The sequence below is a fragment of the Panicum virgatum genome, chromosome 8K, assembly GCF_016808335.1.
Source record: "Panicum virgatum strain AP13 chromosome 8K, P.virgatum_v5, whole genome shotgun sequence".
Taxonomy (NCBI): Eukaryota; Viridiplantae; Streptophyta; class Magnoliopsida; order Poales; family Poaceae; genus Panicum; species Panicum virgatum.
The window spans coordinates 39,046,043-39,070,623 of NC_053143.1; the positions used below are offsets into that span (position 1 = coordinate 39,046,043).

Below are 24,581 nucleotides of genomic sequence, written 5' to 3' on the forward strand. Positions count from 1 at the left end.
AATAAGTGGGTGGGCTGGAGCCAACCAGCTCCAGGCAGCCAGGTGAGCGCCCCGCCGTGCATGCATGGTTTGCCATGGTAAAGTCGTAGGGGCCAGAACCAGAACTAGCCAGCCGGCTGATTCTCCCGCCAGCTGAACAGGCCGAATAATAATGGAGAGAAAATAATAATAGTTGTCCACATATACTGAGATAGTATAAGCAGAGCAGTAGAGCCACATGTTATGCCACAGAATTCTGATCCTGCTAGCTAGTCCTTTCTGGTGTAGAACGGCACGACGGTGTAGATGGTCTGCATGATGGTGGCAATGAGCAAGATGTGACGGCGGCCACGAGGGAGATGAATACCCAGGGGTTGCTCAAGTAGTTGTTCATGAACATGGCGCGCCACTTGTTCCGGCGCTTCTTGCAGTGCGCGTTCACCTTCGATAGCACGCGGCCTAGCCTGCTGCCTTCGTCTGGCGTCCTTGCTAACTTGGTGAGGGTCTTGAACATCTCCACCACCGCCTTGTCGCTGTCTATCAAGTTTACGAAGATCCCTTTGGATCTCAGAAGTGCCGCATCTCTTTCTGACTCCGTAATTCTGTCCACGAAGGATATGTAGAACCTCACGTCATATTTGGCGTCGGGATGTAGCCACTCAAATGCCATCAGGTTGAGGAGCAACACCTCCGTTTGATCGTGGAACTCGAACAGCGGCATGCTGAGCACACCATTTTCAAAGTCAACGTCGTGGATACTTGGAGTGTTGCTTTTTTGAACTGGATCCCTGCCTCGTTTAGCTCAACAGCACAGGGCGTGCGAGGTTCTGTGGCTGCGGCTGCGGCTGCGGCTGCAGCTCCAGCCGCTCGGCTACAGCAGCTGCTAGCCCACTGCAGCAGTCTGCAGCTGCTGGCCGGCTTCTGCAGCTGGGGGGCGGCTTCCGACCCTTCCGGAGTAGTGATGCCGCAATAGCTTTTGTGAAGAATGTCCAGTAAATGAAGGCCTAGGTTGTCCAAGCCTTCCTCAAATCGTGGGCCACTCAGAAGAAGTTGCGCGATATTGTTGATCACTCGAGCGCTCTGTGCTCATCATTTTGATGAAACAAAAAAGCAGCAGTTAGAGCGTTACTTTGAAAAGTTGTAATGAGGGACCGAACCCGGCGACCAGAGGAAGGTGAATGGGAGCCGATCAAAATTTCTTCCGAAATTCAAACCGTCGGCCTATATCCCGAAAATCACCCAAACCCTCAAGCGTTTTGACCAAAGTTTGGATTAGCTATGGAAAAGGTAAACCAACACAAAAGGTCTCGAACGAGCGAGCGAAACCACAAAGCTAATCGGAAACGAATCTGGAAAACAGCAGACCTCTCTGCCTAGACCGGTCTGACCGGTGCACAGGACCGGTCTGACCGGTCGTGTCTGTCCAAAGGCGAGCAGACCGGTCTGACTGGTCTTGCCTACCGGTCTGACCGGTGGCACCCAGAAAACCCCGAAAACTTTGATTCAAACGGTGAATCTCGACCAAACGACCATGAAAATCGATGAAACTTGGGGGGTAGCTTCGTCCCTACCCCGTGAACATATCCCCAAGACATCTCATCCTGAAGATCAAAGAATCTTGAGAATTCGAGGGGAGATCAAGAAGGATTGGGGTTTTCTCAAAAACTCAAGAGCTTCAATTCTGAAAAGCTAGCGATTCCAGAAGGTTGGGCATGAGGTTAGAAGCACGGGAATCACTACAAATAACTCGAAGAACCGTCTCGATCATGTGCATAAAAAACGAAACAAAAATCCATCACAAAAGAGCACAAGAGGGACGGAATTGGATTGATTCAAAAGCCCAGAGAGCACGAGGAGGATACGGCCTCCTTTCCCAATCAAATCCAACACAAAGTCTCACAAATCCAAGGACTAATTCTATTCTAAAGAGAAGAATAGGGAGAGAGACACAGGGGCGGCGGCCTGGGAGAAACAGAGGAGTCCACGAACAGATTACAAAAGCCGTCCTAACCTAATACAAGTGAAGGGGTATTTATACCCGCGGAGACCGGTCAGTCCGGTTCCATGGACCGGTCAGACCGGTTCGTTAGACCGGTCAGACCGGTGCTAGGGACCGGTCAGACCGGTTGGTCTACAGTATCCCCCTGTACACGATCCCATCTGACGGCTGAGGTTCTTTCTTCGGAACGAAGTCTTCTCCACGATGCCGCCATCTTGATGAAGATCCGGTTCGCAGTTTTGGATGGTCCGCGAAACCTGGGTAGGTGGCCGGTTTTGAGAAAACCGCCAAAACTCCTTGCGCGGGAAGATTCCCACCTCCACGCCGTGGCCTTAGACGCCGTTCCCGCCTCGGCCTTTTGACGGCCCTAGACGCCGCCCGACGCCCGTCACCTCCTCGCCCGCAGCGAGGCCCTAGACACCGTCGACGCCCGTCGCCTCTGTCAGTCCCGAGACCGACGCCCGTGCCTCCACGACTTGGCGTATTCAACCGCCGTCCGCCTCCTTGGTTTTGTGGCACAAACCAAGAAACCCGCCTTCCGTCGCCGCTTGCGTCCTCGATCCAGGAATGGACGCCACAGCTGCCGCCCGGCCCGAGCTCCTCCACGGCAACTCTCCGTCGACACTCGACGCCCGTGTACCTGCAATCCAAAGACCAAGCGCACGATCATACCGCACGGTTGACAATTCACTCATCACAAGCAGGATAGAGTACTCACATTCCTCAATCTCCCCCTTGATGAGTACATTGTCAACACACCACCTGAAACCAGAGAAGTGATAAAAAAAATCAAGAAAGCGAAGAACTCAAGCAAGTGACAAAAAACTCAGAAAGGTAGAAACAGACACTAACTCAAGCAGAAATCGATCCCCTAAGACAAGGGCAACGGCTCGACGCAATCGATCAAAAGCCAAAACATGACTCCTCAAAGACAGAGGTAACGCTCGACGCAGTCATGCTCAAAGTGGAAACTCCCAAGGCAAAGCAGAAACCCCCTTCTCTGAACACTTCTCCCAAAATTCTCCCCCTTGTTGGCACATGCACACATCAAGCCTAAAAAGACCTAAAGCTCCCCCTGAAGCTGAGACTCCCCCTGAACAGATGCTATGCAATGAATGCAATGCAGAAGGTGTAAGTGAAAGCATTCAGGGATACAAAGATATGAGCAACATCTAGTCACAAGCACGTGTGCATCCATAAACAAGAACTGCATCTAGCTCAACAGGGTATATCAAATCAGTCTAGAGCTAGGCAAGTTCAGTTTAGGAGAAATAAAAGCATCACCCATGATCTAACACTAACAAGTAGGGAACGGAAAGCAGTGCTAATCATACTCATACAGGTGATCCAAACTCAGCCAAAAACAAGTTGCAAACGTTCATTTTTCAATCAAATTTATATCAAGCAATTCTTAGTGCCAGGGGTTGAAAGCTTGTCATGCTTCACTTAGCAATGAGGCCAAGCCTATGCCAAAAAACAATCAGAAACTTAAAGCACTCGTTTCAGTTATGCACAGCCTTGCTCGGGTTCTTACAAGTGCAAAGTGAGCCGTCCCGAAAGCTCGATCAGTGCGACAAGCAATCCCACCTGGATCTTATCAATCCATTTCAAGAATAGTTCAAGCAATTTTATCAAATTTAGATCATTTCAAGTATGAATTGCTGAGCAAAAGGCTACACTAGCATGAATAGGATAGCAAAGCACATCAACATGCCCTAACATGCTAGTAGCCAAAATAGGGTGATCATGTTTTCAGATTTTCAAATCAAAATAGCTTAACTCAGATGATGTCATATACACAGTGGAGCAAACTATACATGATCAAATTTATCAACTCACACTAGCAGGCACTAGAAGATCATAGCAATGTATACAAGAATGCTAGTGCAAGTGAGACAATGCAAAATACAAACATGTACAATACATAGAAACAATGCAACTACCAAACCTAGAAAACCAAGAGAAACAAAAACAAGGACCTACAAAGCTAACCAAATAAAAGTCAGCAATCAAGAGGGGTAACAAACCCCAAGCTCCCCTCGCAAGCGTGCAAAGGTGTCCTGCTCTAGTGGTTTGGTGAGGATATCTGCGGTTTGCCTCTCTGAAGGGACATGGAGCAGGTCTATGTGTCCTCTCTCATGGTTGTCTCGCAGGAAATGGAAACGGATATCTATGTGTTTGGTTCTGGAGTGTAGGACAGGGTTCTTTGCAATGCTAATGGCTGACTTATTGTCTACAAAGATGGGAACCCTACCGAAACTCAAACCATAATCCTGCAAGGTTTGTTTCATCCAAAGGATCTGGGAGCAGCAGCTAGCAGCGGCAACATACTCAGCTTCTGTGGAAGAAAGCGCTACGCTAGCCTGCTTGCGAGAGGACCAAGACACCAAAGATGTACCGAGAAATTGACAAGTGCCGGATGTCGACTTGCGATCCAACCGACACCCACCGAAATCGGCATCAGAAAAGCCCACCAAAACCAGAGAAGAATCCACAGAATGCCAAAGACCAAATTCAGGGGTGAATTTCAGATACCTGAAGATGCATTTCACCACCTGCCTGTGGGAGGTGCGCGGAGAAGCCTGGTAGCGCGCACAGAGGCATACGCCGAACTGGATGTCCGGTCGCGTCGCTGTCAGGTACAGGAGAGAGCAAATCATGCTCCTGTACTCCTTCTGGTCCACCGCCTCGCCGTCCAAGTCCTCATCAAGCGCCGTCGATGTGCTGATCGGAGTCGGCTGAGGAGACAAGTCACTCATGTCGAACTTCCGCAGCAAGTCTCTAGTGTACTTGGCTTGATGGACAAAAGTGCCCTGAGGAGTTTGCTTGATCTGCAGCCCGAGGAAGAACTGCAGCTCACCCATCATACTCATCTCGAACTCCCTGTACATCTGCTCAGAAAACTTGGAGACAAGAGTGTGAGAAGAGCCACCAAAGATAATATCATCCACGTATATCTGAACTAACAGAAAATCAGTGCCGGACCGCATGAGGAACAAAGTTTTATCCACACATCCCATTTTAAAGCCCTGAGCCAGCAAAAAGATTTTCAGTCTATCATACCAAGCTCTAGGTGCCTGTTTCAAATCGTAAAGAGCTTTTTGAAGTTTATAAACACGGTTTGGAAACTTGGGATTTTCAAAACCAGGGGGTTGTTTCACATAAATCTCTTCTTCGATAAAACCATTTAAGAAGACAGATTTCACATCCATTTGGAAAACTTTAAAACCCTTGGAAGCAACAAATGCAAGAAAGATTCGAATAGCTTCCAAACGAGCAACAGGGGCAAAAGTCTCCTTAAAATCAATACCCTCTTTTTGGCAAAACCCCTGGGCAACAAGACGAGCCTTGTTCCGAACAACCAAACCATCCTCACCCTGCTTGTTTTTGAACACCCACTTCGTTCCGATGGGATTACAAGCAGGTGGAGGCTCGACTAAAACCCAAACTTGGTTTCTTTCAAAATTTTCAAGTTCCTCATGCATGGCATTGACCCAATTAGAATCAGAAAGAGCATGTCCAATATCTTTGGGCTCAAAAGAGGCAACAAACGCTGAATGAGCAAAACTAGCGATACTTGTTACCTTGGACCTGGTGACTCGCACGTTGAGATCACCTAGCATCTGTTGAGGTGGATGGTGACGCTGAATGTGTCGCGGTGCTTCCCTTGTCGAAGTCGCCTCCTCCTCAACCAACGCTGGGGTCTCCTCAGATGCATCTGGTGAAGCCTGAGTCACCTGCTCCACCGGCCCCCGGGACGTAGACGTAGTCGGGTCGGGGTCATTGTCATCGTCCGAGCTCGTGGCAGAGACAGCTGGGTCCACAGCACAAGTGGTAGCCTCAGTGTCACCCTCCGCAGCTTCTTCCTCCTCATCTTCAAAGATGGAGGTGCCGAGCTCATCATCTCCTGCAACTTCAAAGACAGAATAATTGCACGGTGCATTCTCGTTGAAAGTGACTTCACAAGTCTCACTGACGATGTTAGTATCAATAATCAGCACACGGTACGCTCTAGAGTGAGAAGCATAACCGAGAAAAATGCCGTCAGATGAGCGAGACTCAAACTTATCAAGATTTTCATCTTTCAGCACAAAGCACCGGCAACCGAAAACTATGAGATGGTCAACACGGGGCTGGCGTCCAAATCGAAACTCAGAAGAAGTCCTGTGCATGAAAGCACGCAAGAAAATGCGGTTGGACACGTAACAAGCGGTGTTAACCGCCTCAGCCCAATATTTGCGAGGAGTCCTATGCTCATCGGGCATCGTCCTCGCCATCTCAACCAGCGTCCGATTCTTCCGCTCTACAACTCCATTCTGCTGTGGAGTGTAGGGAGAAGAATACTGGTGTTCAAGCCCTTGATCTCTGCAAAAGGCGTCAAAACGAGCGTTTTTGAATTCTGTGCCATTATCACTGCGAATCGCTCGCATGGCCTGGGGTAGCTCATTTTTCAACCTCAAGATCAAGTCTCGAACAAACTCAAAAGCCTCATCCTTGGTTCTCATGAAAAAGACCCAAGAATAGCGAGAAAAGTCGTCCACGATCACAAGAACATACCACTTCCCACCAACAGACATCACCCTAGAAGGACCAACTGTGTCCATATGTAACAACTCTCCAGGGTGAGCGGTCATCACCTGATTAACAGGCGGATGAGAAGCGGCAATCATCTTCCCGTGGCGACACGGATGGCAAACAAGGTCCTTTTCAAACTTCAATTTGGGCAATCCTCGGATCAGGCCAAGTGAGCTCAGTCTCGACAACAAGTCAAAGCTCAAATGTCCAAGTCTCCTATGCCACTTCCACAGATCAGAAGAAGGACCAGCCAGCAAACAACAAGAAGGACCGAGAGAAGTTCCAGAGAAGTCAGCCAAGAAAACACGATCGCGAGGCAAAATCCGGCAAACCAAATCTCCTCTGGAGTCCAAAACACGCGAATAGCCCTCCTTAAAGCGAACCTCAAACCCCTCATCGAGAAGTTGCGAAACAGAAAGCAAATGGAATCCAAGGTTCCAAACCAAAGCAACCTCTCTCAGGGTAAAGCGATCAGAAACTCGAACAGCGCCAAGTCCACGTACCTTTCCTCTTCCATTGTCCCCGAACACAATGTACTCCTTTGAGCGCATCGGGGTGAGGCTGGAGAACCATTTGTCATTTCTGGTCATGTGGCGCGAACAACCGGAGTCCACGATCCACCTGTTCTCCAAGCCTCCAACCTGCACATCAGTAGTGAGACAAAGGGTGAGCAAATATCTCAACACTGGCGTTAGCAAAGTGAGAAGCAAACCTGTGTCGAGCCATTTGCTCTACAGAAGGGTTAGCAAAACCAGGCAAATCGTATCCCCCGTCCCGTCTACCGCGTGACTGACGAACACCACCGCGAGGAAAACGTGGTGCCTCAAAACCTCCTCCAAAGCCTCGGTCCCGTGGTCCATAGCCGTACTGAAAATGACCAGGAGCACGACCAGCAAAGCGAAAACCCCCCACTGGAGCACTGTAACCACCACCGTCTCCCTGACATCCACCTACACGGCGCGCCCTAGCATCTTGCCTACCACCACACCGAGGAGGACCATGCACCCGAGCAGAGTATATGTCCGTGTTTCGTCTCTCCTGGTCTCGCCTCACAGCCCGCTTCCTCCTGAAGCAAAACTCCTCCAGTTGACCTTCCCTGTCATAGAACTCGCAGTGGTACCTCACCTCACGCTTTGGAGGTGGAGGCCTAGCCTGCGGGAGGGGAGAAGCAGCCCCCTTCTTTTGGGCAACCTGGGCTACGGTAGTAGGGAGCGTGTCGAGGGGATTCCTCAGCTCATTGGGCTTTGGAACCCAAACCTGCTTCTGCGGAGGTGCTTTCGGTGGTTCTTTAAGCACACCATCCGCGGGGTCAACAAGCAAAGGCTGCGTGCTTGTACTAGCAGTGTTTCCAGCAGTCTTGCCAATCTTACCATACAACCTGTCAAAGTATGACTTCATGTATGTGTAACCGACCCCAAACCCATCACCACGCTTGAACTGCTTAATCATCATGCCTAACTGCGGCTCACTGCTAGAAACCCAACTCAGAATCGCCCTAAGATAGGTATTCTCATTCTCCAAGTTGGCTTTTTCTACCGCGAGACTATCCAGATCAGCAACCAAACCAGGGCAAACAGAGCAGTCAATAGGTGGGCTAGACTCTACGACCTTAGTCTTCCCAAAAGACTTGATCAAAGTGTTCTTCTCATCTAGCTCCGACCTAAGCGTGGGACAAAGCTTACAAGCACCAAGCAAAACTGGCCTAGACTTCATCTCCTCTAGCTCGCACACAACAGTAGCAAACTTGGACTGCAACGAAGCTAGATCGGACTTAAAGATAGGACACTCATCGCATTCAAGCACATCGCTAACAATTGGAGCGTCCTTAACCAGTTCTAGTTCATGCTTGGCCTTAGCGAACTCATGAGACACGTCTGAAAGCGAAGTCTTAGCAACGTCTAAGTTCGCGACATTCCCATCATGCTTGGCACGGAGAGCAACAAGATCGTTCATGTGAGATATGCAGCCAGCGCACTCATCCTCACTAGATTTCTCCCTAGCACAAGCCAGCTCAGCTCTAAGCTTTCTATGCTCTCTAGCTGCTTCCTTAAGCAGTCTCTTCTAGTTGTCGAGAGCGGCGTACAACTCCCTAACCTCCATATCAAGCAGGTCGATTGTGGAGTTTACCTCTGAATCGCTCTCGGATCCACGAGAAGAGTCGACGTGTGTCGGTGTAGCATGTCCACTCGAAGCCGCACGAGCACCATCGGCTTCGCCCGCCATGGTGCAGAAGCCCTTGCGCCGACCGGCCGCCAAGCACAGGCCGATGAAGCCGGTGGCTTCCTTGTCCCGCTTCTTCTTCTTCTTGTCGTCGTCGTCGGAGGTCGGTGAAGAAGAGCGGTCGGTATCGGAGCTCTTGTCGAGGTCGCTGAGCTGCGCCAAGAAGGCCTTCTCCCGCTTCTTTGCCTTGTACTGGAAGCGCTTCTTGAGCGACTCCTTGTCAAAGCGTCCTCCTCGGTCACGACTGCGGTGCTTGTGGCGCCGACGCTCCATGTTGGAGCCTCCCTCATCGCGGTCGCGGTGGCGGTAGTAGTCGATGTGGTTGTTCTGGCCACCGCCGGACTTCTTGGGGCAATCAGCGATGAAGTGGTTCAGGTCGCCGCAGTTGTAGCACCCGGGGTTCTTCTTCCTCTGCCTGTTGTGGTAGACGCGCTGGAACTTGCTGATGAGGAGGCACAAGTCGTCGTCGCCCAGCGTCTCCAGCTGCTCAAATGAAACAGAAGGAAAAGAGGCAAGAGAAAAGCCAAGAGCAGAGTTAGCGTTAGAGCTTGATCCACCACCTGGACCAGTCACAAGAGCTATGCTCTTGGAAGGAGGGGCACCATTGAGCTGGGCTCGTGTCTGGTTATCCATCTCCGTGGCCTTGAGCTTGCTGAAAAGCTCATTCACGGTCAGAGTCTCATAGCTTGCAGACTTGATGATCGTGTTCACCTTGAGATCCCACACAGAGCAATCAAGTGCATAGAGCAACTTGTGGGCCTTCTCATGCTCTGTGTACTCAAGGGCATCAGCAGATCTGTTCGCGTTGACCTTATTCTCAATCGATTGAAACCGACTGAACATATCGCCAACGCTCTCACCCGGCCCCTGTGTGAAGTTCTCGTATTCACGCCGGTGAGTCTCGAACAGTCTGGCTTTCACCTGAGGTGTGCCCTCGTGGTAGTTCTCAAGTCACGTCCAAACCTTGTGGGCTTCCTGGAACCCCTGGACGCGTGAGAACTCCGCACGAGAAATGCCAGCGAACAAGGCATTGACGGCCTTGGCGATAGCCTCGTGCTGGGTGACATGGAGAGGTGTGGTCCGAACAGCAAGCACCTTGTAAAGCTGGTTCGTGGTAATTTCCCAGACATCGGCTCTCATGCTCTGCTGGAAGGCTCTCATGCGAACCTTCCAGTAGGCATAATCTTCGCCGGAAAACACCGAGATCTTACAATGACTCGCCATGGTCGCCGAGTGGTTTTCGAACTGGTTAAGGTACTGAAAACCTCAACCGTGCTCTGATACCAATTGAGGGACCGAAGCCGGCGACCAGAGAGGGGGTGAATGGGAGCCGATCAAAATTTCTTCCGAAATTCAAACCGTCGGCCTATATCCCGAAAATCACCCAAGCCCTCAAGCGTTCTGACCAAAGTTTGGATTAGCTATGGAAAAGCTAAACCAACACAAAAGGACTCGAACGAGCGAGCGAAACCACAAAGCAAATCGGAAGCGAATCGGGAAAATAACAGACCTCTCTGCCTGGATCGGTCTGACCGGTGCACAAGACCGGTTTGACCGGTCGTGTCTGTCCAAAGGCGAGCAGACCGGTCTGACCGGTCTTGCCTACTGGTCTGACCGGTGGCACCTAGAAAACCCTGAAAACTTTGATTCAAACGGTGAATCTCGACCAAACGACTACGAAAATCGATGAAACTTGGGGGATAGCTTCGCCCCTACCCCGTGAACATATCCCCAAGAGATCTCGTCCTAAAGATCAAAGAATCTTGAGAATTCGAGGGGAGATCAAGAAGGATCGGAGTTTTCTCAAAAACTCAAGAGCTTCAATTCTGAAAAGCTAGCGATTCCAGAAGGTTGGGCATGAGGTTAGAAGCACGGGAATCACTACAAAGAACTCGAAGAACTGTCTCGATCATGTGCATCAAAAACGAAACGAAAATCCATCACAAAAGAGCACAAGAGGGACGGAATTGGAGTGATTCAAAAGCCCAGAGGGCTCGAGGAGGATAGGGCCTCCTTTCCCAATCAAATCCAACACAAAGTCTCACAAATCCATGGACTAATTCCATTCTAAAGAGAAGAACATGGAGAGAGACATAGGGGCGGCGGCCTGGGAGAAACAGAGGAGTCCACGAACAGATTACAAAAGCCGCCCTAACCTAATACAAGTGAAGGGGTATTTATACCCGCAGAGACCGGTCAGACCGGTGCCAGGGACCGGTCAGACCGGTTGGTCTGCAGTATCCCCCTGTACACGATCCCATCTGACGGCTGAGGTTCTTTCTTTGGAACGAAGTCTTCTCCACGATGCCGCCATCTTGATGAAGATCCGGTCCACGGTTTTGGATGGTCCGCGAAACCTGGGTAGGTGGCCGGTTTTGAGAAAACCGCCAAAACTCCTTGCGCGGGAAGATTCCCGCCTCCACGCCGTGGCCTTAGACGCCGTTCCCGCCTCGGCCTTCTGACTGCACTAGATGCCGCCCGACGCCCGTCACCTCCTCGCCCGCAGCGATGCCCTAGACGCCATCAACGCCCGTCGCCTCCGTCAATCCCGAGACCGACGCCCGTGCCTCCACGACTTGGCGTCTTCAACCGCCGTCCGCCTCCTTGGTTTTGTGGCGCAAATCAAGAAACCCGCCTTCCGTCGCCGCTTGCGTCCTCGATCCAAGAATGGACGCCACAGCTGCCGCCCGGCCCGAGCTCCTCCACGGCAACTCTCCGTCGACACTCGACGCCCGTGTACCTGCAATCTAAAGACCAAGCGCACGATCACACCGCACGGTTGACAATCCACTCATCACAAGCAGGATAGAGTACTCACATTCCTCATATAAGAAGCATAAAGTTTTATACTTCAAAAAGTTCTTTGAAGCATAAAGTATGTGTTTCAACTTTCTGAGAAGTTTCCCAAACAAACAAGAATTACCCTCAGTCCCACGCTAGTCCTCCTGTGCTTGCTCTCATAATAACCGCGTTACTTTAAATGTTTTTCTGTTCCTTTCCATTAATTAGTCGCCCCCCACACCCCCTCCATCGTTAAACCATGTTTGTTTTGCTCTCTTCAACGCTTTCGTTATGCTTTTTAGGTAAAGCATTCATACCTATTTTGAACCAAAAAAGCAGTACTTTGTTAGAGCTAGGCACTGGAACATTGCTTGGGTCTCATAGATGAGCTCAATTCCACGGACTGGCTGGGCGGGGGCCACGTGCTAATATATCCAATGCAAGAGAGCAAGATGTTACTTATTCAAAGATAATCTTGGGAGCACAACTAATAAAAATTACTTATATTAACTCTTTCTCTCATTTTTCCCATATTCTAAAAGAATGCTCGGATAGATACTCTAATGATTCTAAGCTTATTATTATAAAAACTCATAAATAAGAAAAATAACCTTTGATCACCGACTACTTAAATGGCGAATAAAAGTTGTATACAATAAAATCACCGACTACTTTAAATGGCGATTAAAAGTTGTATACAATAAAATCAGAAGGTGTGATTGGAAAAAAGAAATTTAGTTTAGTGAAATTGAAAAATAGAGGAAGCAATTTTGTACGAGTACGAAATGTCACTGCCTATTGCTACTCGAGTAGTACAACAAAAATGTATATTGAACCAAACAGAGCACCTAGGCACCTAGCAACAAGCAGGGTATGAGTCAAGCATCATGAGGGACACAAATAACTTACCGGTGGTGTGTCACTCCAAAATGCGATCCTCTGCAGAACCAATAGAGGTATTTGGTTTTCCATCGCGATCATGTCGTTCTTCATTATTGGCCACAAATTAAGAAAGCTGCTCCTACTGAAGACGGGGTCTTTGGCTGCGTAACCAGTATGATCTACTCCCCCATCCTCGAATAGACTTAGCTGTATCCTCATCAGCTCAAATAGGAAGCATCCATCCGTGAACATCATCTGCACGAAGCTACCCCTGTTCACTCCACGCCATTTATCATCAAGGTCATCATAGGCGGCCTCGTGCTCATCCGCCACTTTCTCGATTGCTACGACGAACTCCGTTAGAGGCTTCCCAGCCATCTTAACCACGTGCAGCACCGCCCGCCTCTTGTGCTCCTCCATGGGCAGGAGATGGGGCTTGCCATGGTGCAAGGGGCCCAGCGATACGAACTGCGGCTGGTAGGCATCTCTATTGGTCACCTTCTTTTTACACTCCGGCACCCGATAGATGTAGCGCTGATTCCACCGCGCCATCTCCACCGATGGGCTTGTGTCCTCGAGCAGCTTCTCCATCTCTACCACCCAACTGCTACAGTTGCCCTTCTTGGATCTCAAGGACAGCTTGGACCCGTATCCTTGAGCTCGCCGTTTGCTGCCCCAGAGTGTTCCGGCATCTTCTCCTCTAGTATCAACGCCGCCGAGCCGCTGCTTACTGACCCCCCTCACCCCCCCCCCCCCCCCCCCCCCCCCCAGCTTCTCTTTTCCTCGCACAGAGTGCTCGAGCACCCTGTCCATCTCGATCCCCGCCACCAAGCTGCTGCTACTGGACTTGATCGCCTGTGTCTCCACCTTTTCCTCGGCTGCCTCTCCGGTGGATCGGAACCCCTCCTCCATCAGGTATCCTCCTCAATTTGATTAGTTTTCTACCAGTAAAACTTGTGTGTTGTACTGTTGTAGCCTCCGAACGAATACTTATGCTCAGCTTGGGCAGGCGTCTCAAGCTTTCATGAATTAATAGCCTGCTCTCTTAGATCAATCATGTTGATCGTGGACTCGTTCTTGCCTCAATCAGATCCACAGTGTACGAGGGGGCCCGAGCGGACGTCGACCGTGTTCGGCAGTTGTTGGCGCCGTGCATCAAGACATTATTGATGGAACCGCTGTGAACGTCGCCGCGGGAACAGGTATGGTTTTAAATAGCGGTCTATGACAAATAGCGGCATATTTTTTTTGAGACTATAGCGAAAACTATAGCGGGCTATAGCAAATAGCGGTTTACTATTAAATCATAAAAAATACAAATAATAGATGCACAAAAACATAGTAATTAGCGAATTTCATAAATATAACTATATTTCTAGAACTTTGTGAACATTACTTAAGTTGACAATATAATAAAATTCATACAATCAAATATTCAGTTATCCAAAAGACCAAAATAATAACACTAAGTTAAGGATAAGGCTATAGTGGCATTATAGATACGCCATTTAGCGCAGCTATAGGCCAATTTAGCGGTCATAGCTGCCATAGCGGCACAAATACAAATAGCGTAGCGGCAACTCTCTAAAAAGGCCGCTATAGTGGGGCTATAGCCGGCTATTTAAAATCATGAACAGGCAAGACGAACTGTGGATGAGTTGCCCCGACGACCTTGACCTGGATCAGGCTGTGCCGACACTCGCCTTAATCACTCGTCACCCTCTGTGTCACACTGTAACCCACCATGATCATCACTAACTCTGTACGATCTACACTGCAACTCTCTAGCAGGCCGCTAGCTCTCCCACTGCCATGCGCGTGCCCATTGGTCGGTCCAGAGGCCAGGCAAGCCTCGGTCTTGCTCTCATGTCCCATTTCACTCTACTACATCTCAACTACCATTTACCCAGCCCATCAATCTTCTGTGGAAAGGTTATTATTACTGTCTCAGACAGCAGTCAGACCTTGAACACCTACCGCAAAGGGTCTCACTGTATTTCAATCCGGATGACGCCAACATCAACATCTAAATTATTCACTTGTGCCATTATGAAAAAATAATAGAAAATAACTTTATATTTAATCCATATCTAAATTACCAGCATTTGTCAATACATCAACATCTAGATCAATACAGCAGCCATTATGAAAAGAATAAGACGTGCCCACCTATAGTTGCTTCTTGTTTTCTTTAATAAGATGGTTGCTTTTAAACTACCCAATTTTATCATTAACAGTATATAAAAATAAAATCATAATATCCAACCATCATTAGTTGTAACATGCATATCGCGCATACATGCATCCGGGCAGCAACGATAATAATGTTGATTTGCATGGTTTAGAAATCATGAAAAAAATGATTCTGGAGTTAGTCACATACCAAGGGCAATAAAAATCTATGGTAAATTATAATTAATACTCCATGATAAGGGCTACATAATTTGCTACATTAGTTTGTTATATTTTGGCTCAAAAGTATAAAAACAAATCTACGTTGATAGTTAAATTATAACAGTCATGTTTTAACAAAAACATACCAGGGTACACTAAATGTTTTCGATAGATGAAGTTTGAACATTTTGGGCACCGCTTTGCCGACTAAAACACATATTTATACTACAGTGGCAACTAAATGTGAACTCCAGAGAATATTCATTCTTAACAATATATAACATGTACAACGTGCTATGGTTTCAACTCTGCGTGTGGTGCAAAATGTTCTTTTACAAGTTGCTGCAGGTAATAAGATCCAACGTCAAGCCAAAATATGGATTCATGAGGTTACCATGAATGGCTGCAACAAAAGTTGACATAGCTCAAGCTAAACATCCCGTAATTTTTACGGAATGTTATATATTCCAAAAATGTGATTCAAAAACATTTTGTGTGATTGTGATTTTAACTAGAATAATATATGATTAAATGCTGTCTCTTTCAAATTCCTAGAATTTAAAACCTAATTAAATATAAGGACTATAATATTAGTGTGATTTATTTGGAGTTATTTAGATTTTATTTGGCTCTATCTTGTTTAATTGAAATTCAATTTGAATTTCGTTCCCTTGTTTAAAAATGTGTGGAGTTTAATTTGAATTCAGCCATTCAAATTAAACTCAAACCCTAACTCTGACTTGGGCCTAAACCTCTAACCCTATCCTACCCAAACCCCAAAACTCAGCCCATCTAACCCACCTGGCCTAACCCACCTAAAGGCCTTTTCGGCTTGCCAGCCCTCCCCAAACCGGCCTACACTGGTTTTCCTTTTCCCGGCCCAATCCTCGGCCTGCACTCATTCTTTCCCTGGCTTGCTAGCCCCGACCTCGGCCCAGCTCGCCGGCCCAAACCACCGCCTCATCCCTTCACCCTCACCCAGCGCCGTGGAACGACTGACCGGTGGACCCCACCCATCAGCCGCTCCTGTACACCTTTCCCTCTCCTCTCGCCCATGCCCATCGACGCCGCCTGCTCTGCTCCACCTCCACATGCTCCCGCACCCACGCCGCGCGTTGCCCCTGCTCCGCGCCAAAACAGAGGAACGGCCGAACCCTCGCCCGCCGACACCACCCCGCAGCTCGTGCCGTGAAACCCGGGAACCCTAGGCGCACTGACCCCCGGCGTCGATCCTCGATGTCTGTGTTGCTCCAAGCCCTAGTAGCGCCCCCATAAGACCCACCACGGCTACCAATCGAAACCCTAGGGGCTCTCCCCTGCGCCGCTACCGCAGATAGAACCTAAAGCAAGGAGAAGCAGAGCAAGAGGGGAGGAAAGGAGAAGAGAGGGAGGGGAAGAAGAGAAAGGGGCCGGAGCTGCACACACCGAGGAATGAGGCGGAGAAGACTCCGCCGCCACACCTGGAGCCCAGCACGACGAGGAGGAGGAGACACGCCGCGCCGAGGGAGGAGCGAGGAGGAGGCCACTGTTGGGGGATTGTCTTCACTGAGCCAGCACCCGAATGACGACATCACCGTAGCTGCGCCACCTGCCCTGCCTCGCCTGGTCACGGCCTCGACTCTCCATCACACCAAGCCGTCCCCTTCACGCTTGCCGGTGAGTCCTACCACCGCCCTTGCCAATCCTTGTGCTGCCGGCCCTTGCGCCGATGAGACCTCCCTAGCAAGCCATAGGGCCACCCCGTCCCTCCCTTTCTGTGTAGGAGCCCGACGCGCCATCCTTCGATGACCCTCGCCATTGTGTCGTCGCGCGAACCCGTGGAATCGGCGCCCCACGCGTACGTCATGGCCACGCCGCGGCCCTGGACTCTAGGTCCTCGAGTGCATGCGTTCCCATCGCTACCTGGGATTAGGGCTTTTGACCTCACTGAAGGTCATCCACATCGTTTGCCTTCTCGAGCTCCGCTGTGTCACCGCTGCCGCTCCACGACCTTACCGCGGTGCGGCGACCGTGCTGTCTCGCCGCCGTGTCGCCGCCTTGTTGCACAGCATCACAACCTGGTATACCAAGATCTGCGCACGTGCGTTCCCGAGCCGAGCTTGTGCCGCCGCTCACCGCCGTCGAACCCTCGTCGCGCCGCCGTGCCGCCCGTCGTGGTTGTCAGCCATCCGCCGCGGCCCAGGAATGCTTGGCCCCATGCGCACGCATGCCTCGTCCAGCAGCCACCACTTTGTCTCTGTCCCGCTTCACGCGCGCGACGCGCGCGTGTCATCGGCAAGCGCCTGCGGGCATTTCGCCGAACACCTACCGAGCGCCACACAAACACACCCTTAGAGGCCACACGCACGCACACACGCGCACTGGCCGCAGCAAATCAGAGCTCCGCCACACTAGATCCCTTAGCAGCTGACACTTGGGTCCTGCCTGTTAGTGCGGGGGCCCGCTGTTGACCAGTGGGCCCAACCTGTCAGCGGGACTGAGAGGAGGAGGAGGAAACCCGTGTGCCTCAAGCCGGCCCAAAGCCGGGTCTAGCTGAGCCGGCCCATCAGCCGATCACCCAAACTAGCCCAGCCTGTTAAGCCGCAGACAGAGCCACCCCTGTAAGCTGAGCCGATCCTTCCTGGGCCGAGCCGAGCCGGCCTGTTCCACTTTGAGCCCAGTAACCCATAAATCCTTTTCCTTCCTCTTTTTCCTTTTTACCGACCTGTCATGCGGACCCCGCACGTCAATGACATGCTATGACTGACTGGTGGGCCCGGTCGACCCTGCTGACATGTGGACCCGCGTTGACCCGTTGACTTGGTCAATGTTGACCAAGTCAACGCTGACGTCATCAATAGCCATGATGATGTCAGCGCCTGTTGACCTCGTGCTAACATCATGCTGACGTCAACATGACACGTGGCACGCCTAGAGGCTTCCACATGGCGCGCTGTGTGATTTTCTTTTTCTGAAAATCATTTATTAATTTCATAAACTGATTTAATCTTAGAAAATTCATAATAAATTAACCGGACCTCCGAAAAATATGAAACCAGTTTCATAATTCTTCTAAAATCACGATCTACCCGTTAGAGTAGATTTTGTTGTGATTTGGATCTTATTTGAGTAGTTTTGTGAATTTTTGCACTTTGGCCACTATAATTATACATAATTACGAATAGGTCCTGCAGTCGAAGAGACGACCGACGACCAGGACTATCAGGAGACTCAGGAGTACTACGAGGAGCCCTCAGGTTCACGCCCATCTATGTTTGAATACCTACTAGATACTGCTTGCTAGATATGCTATTTGTTTATCAGTATTCCTTGTACACCCGTGCTACCTTGATTGATTATATAAGATGCTTTGGCTACCATATGTATGTGTTTGTGTGGGATATCATGATGATAGTCTTGGCGTGAGTGGAGATCCACATATGAGGAGCCGGTGATTAGGGTTTTTTAGCGGGGGCAAGCAATTGGCTGGGGATATGTGTTGGGCACGTCCTACGGAGCACCTGTGGCGAGTGCGGTACTTAAGGTAGTGTGGAGAGGCAATACCTGTTATGGGTGCCTATAGCGGACCACTGCGGCGGACTGCTGGCGAAGATGCTTGCCTCGGCATGTAAGGACATATGCAGTAACTATGATTTGTGGGACTTTGTCAAACGTGCACGCCACTTATCCTCTATGTGGAAGGACCCGGTCTGAGCTAGCTATGCGCGTCACCAGACCTGTTGTAGGATGGGATATCGAACTGTGCAGGGGGAGGTTCATTGCTGAGGGAAGGAGTACTGGCCTCACGATACCTCGAGACGCAAGGGAGGCTTCACAACCCCGGGGCGACCTCTTGCGGGAGGACGTACTCAAACCCGGGGGAACAGGATGGTGCCATAGCGATTAGTTTCGTTCTCAATAGACCGGTGCCTCGGGGTCAGTCGGGTCACCCCCAGCTGGTTCCGTGGCGAGTGGGTACAGATGTACAACCCCTGCAGGGTAAAAACTATATGTATAGCCGTGTACTCGGTCATGTACAACCCTACTCTTCTGTTACTTCATCTAGTTTAGTGTTACTTGATTTCTACCTCCCTCTAGTCTACTTTCCTGCTCGGATAGCAGCTGAGGTGTGGGAGAGGGAGTTCTCGCATCAACATGGGATAGGTTTTTGAAGGTATGTGTTGACTGGGAGTCCAGAATGCCGGAATGGCCCGCGTCGAGGTGTTTGGATGATGCTGCCTGCATAGGAAACCCCAGCCTATCCATTGGTTACTTTTTATACCCTTGCATCCACTCAAAGCTTGCATACAGATGGTGACGTGAACCTATCCCATCCCTGGGGATAGTTTGGCAAGATGGAGGATCCGATTAGGAGTTCTACGCCAACGACGATGGATGGTGCGATTGAAGCTAAGGATGGTTCGCGCTACGCTCAAGAGCGCCTGTGGTGACGAAATCCAAGAAGAAGAATAGCCTAAGTTTTAGCTACCATTCCCGAGTTCTGCTTGCTCTGATTTAGCCCAGCGGGCTTGTAATGGAAATATTCGTACCACAAATCCTCTGGATTTTATAATAAATAAATCCATGTTTGCACCTTTTACATAATTATGAACTGATTTACTACCTGAAATGAGTTCTGGATGCGATAGCTACTGATCCAGGGACTATCAAGACGATACAGGGATTCGGGTTCTCCTTTCGGAAACCCGGGTCGTTTCAGGTTTCAACTAAGTGGAGATGTGATGCAAATGAAAAGACTCGTACAATCAACAGGGGTGAAAAGGCATATACGCAGGAGCAATTGGTGCCAAATTATTTTAGAACATTAACAGCGGCATTATGTCAGAAGATGAACAAATTAGAAGAGAGAAACAGAAAATATATCTGCAGAAGAATGCAGAGATTTGACTACTAAAGTACTTATTAACGCAGGAACAGAGACTAAAGAAATATAATTATTTTAATGTTGGGATCAAGGTTTCGATTCCAAGCAGAAAGGAAATAAATGACAAAGGACGATAATCAGAAGACAACGCAATTTTGCAATCACCCTGTATTCAATTGTGAACAACCGTTACAGTGTTACGGGGGGGGGCTATTTATACCCCGCACCTTATTACATCATCCCTAAAATACCCCTCTGCGAATCTCGGAGGTTTAGAGTACACAAGGATGGGTATTTGGTAATTTCCCCATGAAGAAGTGTTCAAATCGTTCACGCCAACTAGAATCACGCTTGTCACGTGGACTTGTTCTTGACCTTCGACCTTCGACCTTCGCTTTAGGTCACTGGATGACCTTCGCTCGTCTGTCGACTCGTCGCGGAGATCCTGTTGTCGCATTTTAGTCACCCAAGCCTGTACACACGGAAAACACAGTGGAATCTTTTGATCGTGTTAGTGCTTGCCTAATCTTCGGGCCACAAACCTTCGGGGTGGGGGGGTTCCTACCTTCGGAACCAGAGGGACAATCCCCAATAGTAGCCCTTCGTGGGCGAGGGTCGACCTCAGATGATCCGAACCCACGGTACGAAGTATTGTTTTTGAATCGTTAAGGAGCGTCTCCCCCCCCCCCCCCCCCCGATCGGAGGTTGACTTGAGCCAAAGGTTAGTCGAACACATATTGACACTTGAGTGGGCGCCGGTTGGTATTCTCCTCGGGCTTACCGTCGGTCGTTACTTTTCCTTTACTCCCCCTATAAACGGGGTTGAGGGGGTGCCGTCATTTTCACGCTTTCAGTTTGGTGAACCTTCGCTTGTGCCTTTGGTGCTGACACACGTTGGTTCGTGATTGGCGCTTTACTTCCGAAGGTTGAGAGAGAGATCTTGGGCATTTTGCGGCATTGTGGGTTTTATTGCCATTTTTGTTAGTCTAGTACTATTGTTTACTGTCATGTTTGATTTTGCAATGGAGTTTTGGTAGGGATGGATCGCGTGAATATAACTGCAGCACCAACCGAAGGTGGCAGCAGTGTTTTCCAGCCGGAAGTTCAAAGTCCGTTGGGCAAAGGCGAAGAAGATATTTCGCAAGTGGAGGCTGATCCTTCGGAATTGATGGGGCGGGATAAGCCTCTTCCAACATTGATGTTTGGGACCTCATTGGTTACAAATGCTCTTGTGGAGTCTTACATCAAGAAGGGTAATTTTGAGCGTGGTGTTTGTCGTGCTCCCAAAGGTGAGGAAACCCCTGATCCTCGAGAGGACGAATGTGTGGTTTTTCGGGACTTCATTGTTGCTGGGCTATGGTTTCCTTTGGATCCTGCTGTGCCAATGTTTTTTGAGAAGTTTGATTTAAGAATGCACCAATTGACACCTAATGCCATCGTGCAACTATCTAAGTTTTTTTGGGCTGTGAAGACCTTCGGAGGGCCCGTGAGTGTGGATGCATTCTGTAGGCTGTATGAGATGCATCCACTGGGAAAAAGGGTATCATTTGAGGATGATGATCAGATGTACACTGCTCAGAGTGGTTGTTGTTCCTTTCACCCTAGGAGAGGGAACAAGACTCAAAAGATTGAGCAAATTGAGATTTCGTATTGCCAAAAGAATAAGTGGGAGTATGATTGGGTGCAGTATTGGTTTTATGCCAATATTGCGTTTCCAGCTTCCGACCCTTTTGCAGAGCCTACATATCCACTTGCTTCGAAGGTTCTTCCTTTCAATCATGTTTCTAAGGCAGAATTCAAGAGAACAACTACTGGTTTTAGAGAATGTTGTGCTGCCTTTGCACTGTTGCCCATGCCATTGGTGGGCGTGACCTCGTGGAGAAGTTTACTATTGCGAAGGTCTGGCCTTTGACTGTTAACTGGCTACCGGACGCTTTTTTGAAGGTTAGGTTTGATGGGTTGGGAGATGCTCTCCCATACCCAAACTTTGATCTCATTAAGCCTGAGGGGGTCACTGACGACCTGATCATGGAGGAGATGGAACAAGAGGCTATTGTGCTTGTTGGACAGTACAATTCGAAGGAACACGATTCATTTGTTGATTGCTGTCCCGATCAGGTTCGAGTGAACCGCTGTCTGAAAGAAATGAAGGTTGTGTACGGTCTGCAAGGAGCTCCTCGGGAGAAGAGGGGTAGAGGGGCTGGCTCATCGTCAGCCGCTACTGGCGTGACTGACGAACCAGAGGCGAAGAAAGGGAAAAAGTCGCTTCCGACGGCGAGCGGGGCTCAACAGGCGAAGGTTGCTGCTGAGAAACCTTCGCGGGTTGCTGTCCCGAGGCCGTCGACTGGTAGGCCTTCGCAGGCACCAGCCTCAAAGAGCTACGTGAAGAAGGCTGAGGCCGCAAAGAGGGAAGGTATGTTTCCTAGTGGTTATTCTTTTCACATTGATGAAAAAGATATGGGTAGCGATGCTTTTATGAGAGAGCTAAGGGCCACGGAATGGAGTGTTCCTTGGTGATTGGGTGGTATGTGGGGGCCCATAGATATTTATATTGAACAGTTTGGCTCTTTGCGTGCAGAGCCAGATAGCATCGGCTGAGTGATCTTGGAGCTCCACAAGGGTTCAAAGGATCCACCACGCACGATGAGTTTGCTTGACGATGAAGATGAAAGTGACGAGGAAGTGGAAGCTGATGTTGCAAAGGCCCTAGGGCTCGATGCAGCGAGAGGCGCTGCAAGAAAATTTGGCACGGAATTGCCGAAGGTTGGGGCTTCAGTTTCTTTGCCGGAGGTTTCGGTCTCTGCTCCCGTTGAAGGCGAAGATACCGTCAAAGCTGATCGGAGTCCGAGGGTTTCCCCTCCTCTAGAGGGTCACAACACGCAACATTTCTCGGAGCTTGGTAGGATTTCTACTCCTCGGCGTCTCATGTTTCAGGGGCCGGATATTGACCCTTTTCTTCGATATGCACTTGAAGTAGATATTGTGAAATGGATGATAGAGCTTCGTGGCATTACTGGGGGACTGGGTGCCCATGGAGCCTCCGCGTCTGCTACATCAAGCTCACAGGCTATGACCCTTCCCATGGAATTTGAAAATTTCGATGTCGAAGGTTCATGCCGAGAGTTTATTTTTGTTTTGTTGTCCCAAGCTCTGTTTTTTGATTTTATTTGTGATGCAGAGTTTCAAAGGGGCTTGAGCATGTACAGTACAGAATATTTGGGTCGTATTACGACCTCACTATGCCTGAAGGTATTGTTCGACAGAACATGGTTTTTTTGGCTTTGTGGTTTTGGGCTTATGTTATACACTTTTAGCAGGCCTTGCTAGCCAGCCGAGCGACGGTGCAGGGAGCCAAGAAGGATGAGGCTCATCGGCTTGATCATTCGATAGAGATCCTTCGGCTAGCCGAAGAAAACAAGAAGCTTCAGGAGGAGAAAGGAATTATGGAGATCCTTCGAGGATTGTTCAGCGAGCAGGACTAAGGTTTATTGAAAAAAGTCGAAGAGCAAGAGCAGATGTTGGAGAGAAAATAGAAAATCATAGATGACAACGACGGGGTATTGGATAAGCTCTAGGCTCAGGTCGAGAAGGACTATACAAAAATTGCTAGCCATGAGGCTGGTAACGCTCACTTGAAGCCTGAGTGTTTAAAGGGGGAACAAGAAATTGATCTCCTTCGTAAAGAAGATGAAGAGGAACATGCTCTGATGGGAGGCGCTGTTCAGGAGATAGCCGAGAAGAGTGAGGCGATTTATGAAGAATACAAAAGGGCCTTAGCTACTTTCGGAGCCGAACATGCCGCTCTGGAGACTAAGGCAGAGGGGGGAAGATCCGGCCTATTAGATTGGCTTCTCGCGTAGTTTAAAGTTTTGGGGGGATATCTTGAACATGACCTCCGACAACTCGGCGGTTGTGTCATGTGAGAGTGTCCTTGCCATCTTAGATCGCGAGGGTTGCCAAGAACTGCAACGAATTGCTTCCCGGGACTATGCCTTCCCCTCGTATTCGGATCTTGAGGCTAACATTGCTAATATCCAACCGATGAAGAAGGCTTTTTTGCGAAGGTTTTTTGGAAGGCTTCGGGGAGGGCTGCTGTGAAGGAGATTGCTCAGCGTAAACTGGATGAAGTTTGTTGAGATGTTTTTTTTTTCAGGAATGCTGGATTAATATTTATGCTTGAGGTTGCCTTATTTCTCTTAGGTGAAGAAGGCTTGGGAAGCTGGCAAGGAGGTTGTCGAAGAGGAGGCTCAGAAAGAGAGTGATGCCGGTGGTTCTGGTGGTAAGACGACTGAGGGTGTTGGGGGAAGCGACGCTGCTTCGGGAAGCCCGAAGGTGTAGATAGCTGTTTTAGGGCTTGTGATTTTTTGGAGAAGAAACTTTTGCTGGTTGACGTTGATGTAAGGTATTCCCAATTTGTGGTTAGGCATTTGTTTCCGCAAGTGGTGTTCTTGAAGTTTGCCCGTTGCGGATTCATTCAGAAGGAATTGTGATAACGGAACGGCTTGGGAGCGATATAGCTTCGCGCATCCTGGCGCTAGTGTGGCGGAGTTTTTGGAGTGGTCGGGTAGTGGCTCCATTTAATATACCTATGGTGAAGGTGTTTGTATGTATGGGTTTGGTGAATGATGTGTAAATCTTAATCTTGGTTTCTGTTTTATGTGCTAACCCGAGGTTTGGTATCCATCGTTCATGGTGAATGTGTTTTTGCAGAAGATGTATGTTTTTTATGCGAGGACTTTAGCTTTGGTCAAGTAGACTAGGGGGTTCTGGGAATCGAGAGCTTTGTTTGAAGCGCCTCACCCCTCCCTAGCTCTCGTTTGCCAGAACCATAGTGTAGTCATTGTCAGCTTTGTTTTGGGCCATAGGTGTTTTTGGGTTCGATCCCTT

General features: G+C 49.3%; 2 protein-coding genes across 2 annotated transcripts; one reads left to right on the forward strand and one right to left on the reverse strand.

Annotated features, from left to right (window-relative positions):
- Positions 1–5,047: 5,047 nt before the first annotated feature.
- Positions 5,048–13,348, reverse strand: LOC120645702. The gene is made up of 3 exons (XM_039922461.1): positions 12,464–13,348; positions 7,140–7,194; positions 5,048–5,055 (listed from the first exon to the last, which is right to left on the reverse strand). The coding sequence occupies exons 1-3, from the start codon at positions 13,346–13,348 to the stop codon at positions 5,048–5,050; spliced, it is 948 nt and encodes a 315-aa protein (XP_039778395.1).
- Positions 13,349–20,425: 7,077 nt separating this feature from the next.
- LOC120644603 lies at positions 20,426–24,377 on the forward strand. The gene is made up of 4 exons (XM_039921253.1): positions 20,426–22,107; positions 22,273–22,803; positions 22,873–22,943; positions 23,012–24,377. Exons 2-4 carry the CDS (start codon positions 22,338–22,340, stop codon positions 23,174–23,176), a joined length of 702 nt encoding a protein of 233 aa, XP_039777187.1. The 5' UTR covers positions 20,426–22,107; positions 22,273–22,337; the 3' UTR covers positions 23,177–24,377.
- The last annotated feature ends 204 nt before the right edge of the window (positions 24,378–24,581 follow it).